Source organism: Pseudopodoces humilis, chromosome 8 (genome assembly GCF_049639895.1).
Source record: "Pseudopodoces humilis isolate 2021_Gansu_Grassland_sample_001 chromosome 8, ASM4963989v1, whole genome shotgun sequence".
NCBI lineage: Eukaryota > Metazoa > Chordata > Aves > Passeriformes > Paridae > Pseudopodoces > Pseudopodoces humilis.
The window spans coordinates 16,330,821-16,341,817 of NC_142207.1; the positions used below are offsets into that span (position 1 = coordinate 16,330,821).

Genomic DNA, 10,997 nt, shown 5'->3' on the forward strand with positions numbered 1-10,997 from the left:
AAAAATAAATAGAGAAACCTAAAACCTCCAATTTTAAGCAGCTTAAACAAGATATTTGCTAAAATGGGATAAGGGAATTTGCATGATTTATGATTATTGAAATGTCATTTGCATATTTGTAAAATGCATGTTCTGTTAAACAGAAAAAGGGATTTCCTTCTATACCTTTCCTTTCCAAATTCCACAGCACAGCTTACAAGGATGGAACATGGAAGGAACAGTAACAGTTTCTTTAGAGCCCCTTATGCTGATGGATGGCTACCAGGGCCAGCCTTACAGAATCACACACTAGTTTGGGAAGGACGACTAGAGGTCATACAGTCCAACTTCCCTCCCAGAGAAGGTTGCTCAGGACCTTGTCCAGTTGAATTTTTTACCATCTCTGAGAGATTCCAGAACCTCTCTCAGTACTTTCAGGTTGCAGTTATGGTAAAAAAAAATAAATTTCTTCCTATCTAATTATAATTTTCTTATGTCCTAACTTGTGCTGCACCCTATTGACCACTCCCCTCTATGATAAAACTACCAGCTCTGTAGACAAGGGGAGAGCAGTGAATGTCATGCCCGGACCAAGTGGAGCACTACAAGTCGCTGGACTGGGACTGGTGTGTTAAACACTTTTACCTTGGAGAAGTGCAAAGTTCCACACCTGTAAAGGAAGAGTCCCTTGAAATTATGTCAGCTGAGAACTGACTGGCTGAGGAGCAGCTCTGCTGGAACAGACCTGGGGGCTGTGGCAGCCAGCCAGCCAAGCATAAGCCTGCAGCATGCTCTGGTGTTCCTGCTGGGCTGCATTCAGAAAGGGAGGTGACTATCCCCCATTTGAAAGGCTCCATTCAGAATCCCACATGCGGTTTAGAGCCCCCAGCAAACGGCACTGATAAGCCAGAGTGAGTTCAGTGCAGGGCTGTCAAGATGGCTGGGGGCTGGATCACATATTCTGTGAAAAACTGAAGGAGCTGGGTTTGTTCAGGCTGAAGAAATGGAGGTATTGGTGGGAGTTAATCGCAGCTTTCCATTTATAAAATGGAAATTTATGAAGAGGTTATCAAGGAGAATGGGCCAGGCTCTTACATGGTCCATGATGTCAGGATAAGTCAATGAGCCTAAGTTGAAAAAAGAGAGGTTCAGATTGAAAATAATGAAAAAATCACTACAAAAATAGCTAGCATTGAAACAGGTTGGGCTGAGAGACTGCGCATCTCCATCCTTGGAGACTTTCTAGAACAGATCGAATAATGCTCTAAGCAACCTGGTCTGATCTAGACAAACCTGTTTTGAGCAGAAGGCTGATTTAGAGAGCTCCTGGAGTCCCTTCCAACCTGAACTATCCTGTGATCCTACCCCCATGCATCTCCAAGAAGTGTCTGTCTCCACTTTTTCAATGCACTTTTATTTGATACATTTAGACAGCAATTAGATCTCTCCTTAGCCTTCTCTTAAAATAGCCTGCTCTTCTAAATAAAGCCATTTGTAGGACCTGGGCATAAAACAGGGAAATACCCACATTCATCAGAGAGAGGAAAAAAAGCCTCACCAAAATACAGATGTGGAAAGAGTAGAGAACAACCTAAATATAAACACTGTGAATAGAGTCCAGTAAAAGGCCCAAGCAGTGAGAATAATAAATTGGGAAAAGAAATTTGGGACTGAGAACTAAAAAACTCCTTCTATGATCCAAGCCTCCTGCATTCAGGGAAACTGGAGTTTGACTACTCAGTCATTTACTCAAACACACCAAAGAAACTACTACGTATAGGCCTTTTTCCCAGCTACCTGGAACAACAACAATCTGAGCTTTTGGACAACTGACTGAGTCAAAAGCAGTAAGAGGCACTCTGGACTCTTTGACCCTGATAGCAACCATACCTCCCTCTCCAAAATGCCCCCATGTATTCTCCTCACTTTCATGTGCAACAGTCAAAAGCAAATGGTCACTAATCAGGAAAGCTGCATGGAGGAAACCAGAGGGTCACTGACACTATTCACAAAATTCTAAGTTTGTATCATAAACCATTCTCTAATGTTTTTTCTAGGAGACAGAATGTTTTAGCTAGTACTTTTCCAAATGAGTCACTAACACCCTTGTCTTAATTCTGCAGCTGCTGCTAATTTGAAGTGCCAGCCTTCTCCCCTCTTTCCCCAGAATGAAATAAAATATCAATGTTGCACTGTGCTGAAAATGGAAAGTTAGATGTAACACTATGCTACAAGGCCTCTGGAAGTTTCATTTGATTCTTTCTTTCCTCCCAGGCCTATACCTAACTTAAGCCCTCTCAGCAAATTATTTCGCACTTACCTCCACAATTATTGGTCCTGAGAATGAAAAACTCAAAATGTATTTTAACACTTAGTGTGCCAACATCTAAAACAATTTAAAACAAAAAACGAAGATTAAGTCATAGGAAAATTATGTTAACCATTGCCTGCATTTATGTGTAATCAGCAGCCCTGTTGGCCAAGGCCCCAGAAAACCTTTTATCCAGAAGAGCTACATAGCATTACTGTGTCAGAAAGTGAGACCCAAGGGGATGGACTTCTTTTAGAGATAACTTCACCCATAGCCATGCAAATCTCAAACTTCTTAAGTATCTCATTAGCTGCTCCAGCGTAAAAAGGTACTGCAGCTGGGGGGGAGTTTGGGCTTAGTTTTCAGGCAGACTGGTTTCTTGATTCAGCTCATTGACCGATCATACAAATGCTAGGGATGGCACAGGGGAAGGAAGAGGAATGGATTGCTGGGAGCAATGGGGGAAGACAAGATTGCCCTTTTTGGCTGCTGTGCATAGTTATGTAAAATTAAAGTGATTATGTAGCTATGGCCTGAGGGATAGAAGAGGTCACAGATACTACCACAGCCTATAAACTGCTGTGGAAATTGTGTCAGTGTGTGTTGCCAAGAGACAAGCACAGGAATTCATTTCTTAACCTGTTGTAAAATCCACAAAGTGAAGCCTGTTCACTCTACCTCTCTAGAAACCCTCAATGCTTCCCTCTCAATGCACATGAGTCACACCAAACGTTGTGCATTCCATTTTGTATCAGTAAGCTCTGTTTATCTACCTGGAATGATTCTGAAGCATTTCTCACATGCCTTACATGCATGCTGAGATTTCAGAAATTTAGCTTAAATATATTTTGAAATATTTTCATCAAGTCAGAGCAACTGAGACTAAATGTGCTCTTGCAATCTCAGACCATGAAAAAGAACACAGTGCTCCAAAAGCTACCATGGAAAAAGTGAGCTCAGTATCTGGTTATACCTACCCATGCCCAAGCTCTTTGTCTTCCTCAGTTCTGAGACACAATAATTCAGCTTAGAATTTACTGAAACAACATTTAAATGCTGATCTTGGTATTTTCAGCTGAGGAAGACTAAGAAGATGCATGAAGTCAGACAATAATTATCATCTATTTAACCATAGTAAATATGACCTGAATCTGTTTTGTGTTTGTTTTGACTGAAATGAATTGAACTCAAATAGAACAGATTTTTATCAACATGCTTTTCCAATATTTTTCACTTTTTTAGCAAAGTAGGACTTTTTCCAGCAGAAATATATGTGAATACTACATTGCACAGGCCACAAGAAGTCTATGTCCACAACTGAACAGAAACAAGTATATCATTTTAGCTAAATCTGAGCATACATCTTGAAGGGACTATTTCTCAAACCAAAAGCATAATTTAATGAAAAACAATTTATTTTTTAAAACCATTGTTAATAGCTCTTGATCATGGAAGACTGAAACATGTAACTGTACCAAGATATATTTTCCCATTTATTACTACACACTTGTTCAAACTTCTTTACTAATACCACAATCATATTTCTTTCATGAGGAGCACTGTGTTAGTTGCATCGATTACCTTTCTACGTGATGCACCTACTATCAACATTGATAGCTCAAACTTTGCTACTTGGACTTCAAAGCAGATGAAAAATTGTGTCCAAGGTGTTTTTTGATGTATATACTAAAAAGAAACATTTCTTAAAGGTATTGTTTTATTAAAAAATAGATTTAGAAAACAATGCTTTACTTTGGAAAAGATAAATAATTTTGCTGACCTTTCCTTTGTTTTTTCAGCACTGAGTGGAAGCTCAGAAATTTACTAAGGAAATTCCATCCTTGAGTCGGAGTCCTAGAGATTTATGCTCTAACTAGAAGCAAAGTATTTAGAAGTATATAGCGTACTCAATTCTGGTTTAAAAGTAAAGAGAAAAAAATCCTACTATCATTATGAAGAGTACCAGCTGAGTTTTAAAAAAAAAACAAAAACATACTTTAAAGGACTGTTTTATTCAAAGAAAATTAGCTTCTCCCCACACAAACTTATTGCACACCTTTCATGGCTGCCTTGGGATCCTGTGCTGAGGGTAAAACTAGAAAATACACTAGAACAAATCAGACATTGTGTAGTTCTGGTTTCTAGCAGATGTTGCCTGCCTACTGGATATAAACTTCACATTCACAAACCCAGTGCCTGGAGGGGGTTAACAAACAAATAAAAAAGGAAAATATCACTGAATAAATGTCTCAAGACTATCTGAAGTCATATATAGGTTTATCACTTTTCTGTTAAAGTCAGTCCCATAAGACCATCAGACTCAGGAGCTGCTCATATGTCTGCAGTAAAGGTACTACGGAATCACAAAGAGGGACCAAGGTTTTGTTGACATTTGCTAAATGAGGCAAATCACACAGTATCAAATTAAGCCCCAAGCACGGGGTACTCTAGGGATGAGATTAGTCTCAAACTTCTAGAAACTACAAAGCTAATAAGAACCTGTAATTGATTAAGTGGAGAAAATATTTTTTACTTTGCAAATTCAGTCTGTAGTTTGTGTATATTTATGCTGTACCTCTCTATAAGGAGGGTGAATTCAGAGAGGGAAGTTGTGACTTTTTAAAAATTCTTTTTAAAAGATTCCCTAGGAGAAAAACACACAATTAACATGCCTTATAGATGCCATTGCTGCTTTTCCTTGATTCCAGTCCTGATCACACAATCTCTATTTTGCACTCCCTAACTTTTGCTCCTCTGAAGTGAAGATTATGACCATCATGGCATTGCAAATCACATCCAAATTAAGCATGATCAGCATAACCCCACCATAAATTAAGGTTCTAGTAAATGTTGCTTATCTGAAATGAAAGGCAAAACTCTTGTTGACTTCAAGGAAGCTAATCTTTGAGAGGATGGTGGTGTGAAGTGTTTCTGCAGTTCATGTTCCTTTATGAGAGTTATTTAGAGAGTTACAATGATATACACTAAAAGACATTATATGAACACTCGCAGAACTTTGTATGCATTTTTCTCAACCCATTTCTAGAGAGGCTTTTGCCTATATAAGCATTATTCCAGCAAGAGTTTCTAGAAATACTTTCTGAGGGGCATATTTCTAGTTCATTGCAGGCTACCTGAACCAAACTTCACAAGTTCAAAGTAGCTATAACTGGGACAAGGATACCCCTCACAGAACAAGCTGGCTGGAACAATTACATAGAGCAATCATTGTCAGCAGTGACAAAAAGTTACTGGTCTGATGTATGGATGTAAACAAACATTCTCAGTTTTGGAGAGGGATGTTTGGAAGAAATGAAAACACTCTTTCTAGGTAATACTCCATTCCTCTCTATTTTCCGTCCTCTGAAATAACTGTATAGAGTCAGAGGGATTATCTTACTACCAAATTGCTCAAGTTTTTCTTAAAATGGGTAGATTTTTACAATTCTTTCCTTTCCACAGTATAGTACATTTTTGGAAGAAATTCTTTGGATAGTTGCACAATAAACCTCCAGCCTGTCTGGAACAGAAGAGAACACATTCAAGAAGCTGAGGAGGATATTGGGATCAGGTAACTGTGTGGAGACAAAAAGTTTGCCTGCAATAACCTAACCGTTTTTTCTTTTATTTCAATGAATTTCTAAGCTCAGTCAAGAAACACAGAGATCACAACTAGGGACAATGAATACAACTTCCCAGAATATAAAACATGCAGATTACTTCTGTGCAGCCTTATAAACACATTTATTCTGTTTTACTGTAAACTTGTCTTTTACTATATACAGATTTTGCAGTCTTAGCGCATACGGAATAAATCTAACTAAACTGATTAGAACTAGTAATGATTGATGCTGATGAAAATCAGCTCATAAGCTACTGAAACTTTTTAAAGGGTGACAGACCTGTGCTTGGTGAAGAATGCAGTGCCAAGGTATACATTAGCAGCAAACAATTAGCAGGTCCTACCTCTTCTGCTTTAGAAGCAGAATGTTCTACATCCATCTATTAATTTCATATACTGACACTAAACTGAGTTTATCCAGTGTCTGCTAATAAGACAATTCATGCCTACTTTGTTTAATACTGTTAACTGATTGCCTTCTTACTCTACTATCAGCAGGCTTGGATAAAAATTAAGTGTTCCCATTTTAAAGTTGGCTCTCAACAACCTGAGAACAAGGTTTTGACATGGCAGAATCTGCCTGCTCACTACAGTTTATATCAATCTACAGTCCTGCCTACAATCCCACACAATTCTAGAAATATTGGTTCTTCTCAGAGCTGCCAAGGCATCAGTTTTGCAGCTACCAAATGATAAAGTTCAAAGCCCACTCAAAGATAATTTAGCAGGATTCACAAGACTTCATTAGTTCCAGGTTTTGTTAACTAATACCACACAAAATAACTAGGATTCCAGTATCACATAGGCATTATCTGTGACTACCAAATGCTTACATTTTAGATAATCCATGCTATCTATAGGAAATGTTGCCATCTCCTACGAACTCTCTTATACATAGAGCTTTCCTCTGTGATACAGAAGCCTACTATAGAATTACTCATGCTGCCACATTAATCTCCAAGGGAATACCAGTAATACAATTTAGCTGTAAGTTGTTGTGCTCATTGTAACCCTGAATTCTATCTGATATAGGAAAACAAAACATAGACTCACTTTTATTTCTTACTTGACCAAAACAGATTGTTGCCTAAACATGTCTCTATACATTTGTATTTGTTTATGTATACTCCGTCTTGTGAAATATTACAATACTCTGCCTGGCACAGCCAGGTTTTACTACTGGGCAGACAGGCCTTTAAGCACTGGTAGAACACATGTAATCTCAATGAAAATAATTTTCAAAAATGTTGAAATACAAAATCTCTCAATTAAAGTAAAGCTTCAAACATGGAAATTAAATACAACTGAGTTGAAATTTGAAAAGCAATGTTACAGAAATGTGGTTAAAGAAAGCACCTAAACCATTAGAAACACCCATTGAACTCAGAAAATATTTTTGATGCTCTCTGATAAGCCATACAATGCTGCAATACAGGAACTGTCCTAAAACATACACTCACCAGAAGACACAAAATTTAGCAGATGTGTCAAACATATCAATCCAGATTAAAAGCTGTCCTTAAAATGAAGGTTTTACAAGCTTCAACTTAAAGTCATTCCAAACTGTTTTCATTGCCATAATGATATTTCATTTTAAAATTATTCTTCCAATGTTAATTTTGTTCTTTTCATTTAAGTCCATGATTTCACAAATCTCTTTTGATGCTGAGCTCCCTAAGAAGAGGGGGAGGGAGATGCTGAATCACAGCAAATGTTTATATTCCCATATAACCAGCTTGAATACTTCATGAATAAGATTGTGAAGATCATAAAAGTCAAATACAAAATCTGTTTTTTAAAATCTATAACATATTAATATCAATTATAATAGTTGACCACATCAACATTTTAACCTAAAGAGCCATGAGGAATGTACGCAATTTATCTAATGAGTATTTTTGAGAGCTCTGCAGAAAAATCCATCTTCAAGAAATTCCTGTCACCTCCTAGTTATTGATTTGCAGATTATTAGTCAGCACATTTTGCATCATTATTTAAATAACAATAAGATGAGAAGCAGAACTTCTGGTTTAGATTTTCCTACCTCCCCCAGTGTAATCATGTATTATTACCCATCATTCATTCAGCAAAGGAGATTTACTTCTATTATCATTTGTGTTTAATAAAAACCAAAGATTTCTCCAGGATTACTGAAAGAATGGCCGTAGAGTGGACAGTGAGCTGTTTTAGGGCCCAAAGAATAGAACAGCTAAAAACTATGAATTAAATTAATATTTCTACATGTTCAGAGGGGATCCATAGTGGGAGGATTGCTTACATTACTGGATTCTGCATACTTGAGTATCAAAACCTAGAGTCACTGGTCCCTGTATCTATACCAAGGAGACACCTATTTTCCTTTTATTTCTTCTATAAAATCAAGATATATGAAAACAGGAAACTTTCACTGGATCTCAGATATTTCATTTCATGTGTGTAGGTCAAATGGCTGTGTTCTCTCTGCTGAAACAGAGCAATATAATTTCAGGCTGTATAATTTTATAGCAAAGCCTGCAAGACAGTTTGAAGATGTCATTGACTGTAATACAAATCAATATTAAATTATCTGTACAGGAAACATTTTCAAAAGATGGTCCATCATGCTTTCTCATAGGATCATAGATTTCTAGGATCATTCTTTACTACTATAAGCTATTAGAGTTTATCTCCCTCTTCAATTATTTACAGGTCAAAATAGCAAAGTGATACTGCTTTATATATATTCCAGGTTATGTACTTGGTTTGTAACTTACTATTGCCACACAAAACCATGAAGGTAAAAGTTGCTGAATGAAGACATTTGTTTCATTTGATAATGTACATATAGTCACACAGCTAAGTGATGAAAAAGGCTGTCCTTCAGGCATTACACCTTCCTTTAAAATAATGCATTAAATATATACATATGTGTGTAAACAGTACTGCAGTGATTACTCTGCAGCTTAATCTTTAAATGGCTACAGTCTGTACATCTTTAGCCTGATGTCAATTACACATTTTACAGATTAGTAATTTCAAATCACCAAAAGACCTTCATCATATTTCTATCAGTTTCTGTTTATATGAAAGCATATCTCAAAGCCTCCTCATTGCTGCCTTGTAAAATGTCTCATGAACTGTCAAATAGAATTTATTTTTCAGCCAAGCAGTTTAAAATACATTTCACAATACAGTAACACAAACACAATAAAAAGAAGAGCCTATCAAGTGTGCAGATAAAGGGAAGGGAATCCTTTCCTGTCATTGCCAAAGAAGCAAGACAGTTTAATAGCAAAACACCTGGAAAATCACAACCAAACCCACACCACGGTTATAACCTTTAAAAAAAAAGTTCACACATTGAAGCCTCATATGGGTCTGTTTTGATTTGTGATGAGTGTCACTGGTGGTTGGAAAGGCTTATGCTAAATGTTCCAGACAGCTGATGCAACCACCTCTGCATTTGCCAGTTTGCAGCATGATGTTTCTAGAGCAGTGGGGCTGGCTGCCCTTAAAGACTTGAAGGAGAAAGGGAAAAGGTGGAGATCCTCCACCGCAAGAACTACTAACATCAATATCCCCGCAAAGAGCAGCTACCCGTATACAACACGAATCACCACGAGCCGGACCCTTAATGCGTTTTTTAATCCAGTTTGAAAACTGCGAGGTGGCAGCTCACAAAGGTCCAACTCCACAGACAATGAGTATCCACCCGAGTCCGACAGCTTCCCCGATGCCCGTATTTAACTAGAATTACGGCCATCCCCATCGCAGCAGTAAGCACGCCCTGCCAGCCCTCGGGATGTCACAGCACTCCCGCCGCGGCTGAGGCACGGCCATGGCAGCCCCAGCCGGCCGAACTTCGGCTCCTCTCCCCGCGCTCCAGGGGCTGCGCTGGGAGAAGGCAGCGGGAGCGCGGCCCGCAGCGCTCCGCTCTGCGGCGGGGTGGCCGAGGACGTGGTTGGGAAGGAGGAGACACGCCGAGAGCCCTGGGGAAGAGGAGGGACCGGCAGCGGGAGGGGAAAGGCGAGAGGAGAGTCAGGTCGGAGACTACACGGTCGGGAGCGAGGGGAAGGGGTGGAAGCCCGGCGGGGGCTCCCGGGGCGGCGGCGGGCGGCAGGAAGGCGCTGCCGGCTCTTTCCTGTCTCCGGCTCCCGGTGCAATCTGACCGCCTCCCCCGGGCCGTGCCCCAGCCGCGGAGCTCCCGCCCGGGCTCGGCCCTGTCCGGCCGCCCGGAGCCGGGCCAGCCCCAGACCCGCCGCGCCGCCCGGCGTGCCGGACCCTACCTTCGCCTGCAGATACTGGGGGTAGTAGTAGGTGGTGTACTGGGGGTACATCTGCTGTTTCCACACTTTGCCCATGAAGCTGGAAATGTAGCCTGCAGTGCAGGGATGGGGGGGTACTTTGGGGGGCTCCAGCCGCCTCTCCGTCTCTCTCTCTCTCTCTCTCCCCTCCTGCTCTTCCTCTCCGGCGGCAGCGGCTGATGCTGCTCCTCGGCCGAGCTCAGACCTTCCTCCACCCAAAAGCCACAGCGGAGCGGAGCGGGGGCAGGCACTCTCGCTCTCTGCCCGGGAGTTCCTGCCAAGTCCCCGCCCGGCCGGGCCGAGCAGCGGCGGCAGCGGAGCGGCGGCGCGGGGAGCGCTCGGGGCCGGCGCGGCGGTGCCAGGCGGCGGGGCAGGGCTGGCGGAGGGGCGGGGGACAGGGGCGAGGGGAGGTGCTTAGCCCCGCGCGGCGCCCGGGGCGAGCCGCGGCCGTGGCCCCGCGGCGGGGCAGCCCCCGGGCGGGGGGGCGGCGAGCGGCGCCGCTCGGCCCGAGGGCCGCTCCAGCGCCGGGGAAGGCTGCGGTGCCCGGCGGGAGCGGAGCGGAGCTTTCCACGTTCTGGAGAAGAGGAGGAGGAGGAGGAGGAGGAGGAGGAGGAGGAGGAAGGCTGCAGTGGCCGTATCGCGCCCGGCTCGGCTCTGACCTAATTAGCCCGCTTGTGCTTTGTTATCGCCTTCCTTCTTTTGTGCATCCCGCTGCTGAGCAGTGGTGCAGGGCACAAGCTGTACGGGAAAACTAGGTGCAATTTTGGAAAACCAAATTTGGCTTCAGTTCCGCCTGACGGTA

General features: G+C 41.7%; 1 protein-coding gene across 2 annotated transcripts in view; it reads right to left on the reverse strand.

Annotated features, from left to right (window-relative positions):
- RBMS1 (RNA binding motif single stranded interacting protein 1) overlaps window positions 1-10,519 on the reverse strand; it is a 141,738-nt gene extending 131,219 nt beyond the window's left edge. For both annotated transcript variants that reach the window (XM_005519732.3, XM_005519731.3), the window contains exon 1: window positions 10,178-10,519. In XM_005519732.3, coding sequence (XP_005519789.1) covers window positions 10,178-10,252 — 75 coding nt within the window. In that variant the 5' untranslated portion in view covers window positions 10,253-10,519. The remainder of the gene's footprint in view (window positions 1-10,177) is intronic.
- Between the last annotated feature and the right edge of the window lie 478 nt (window positions 10,520-10,997).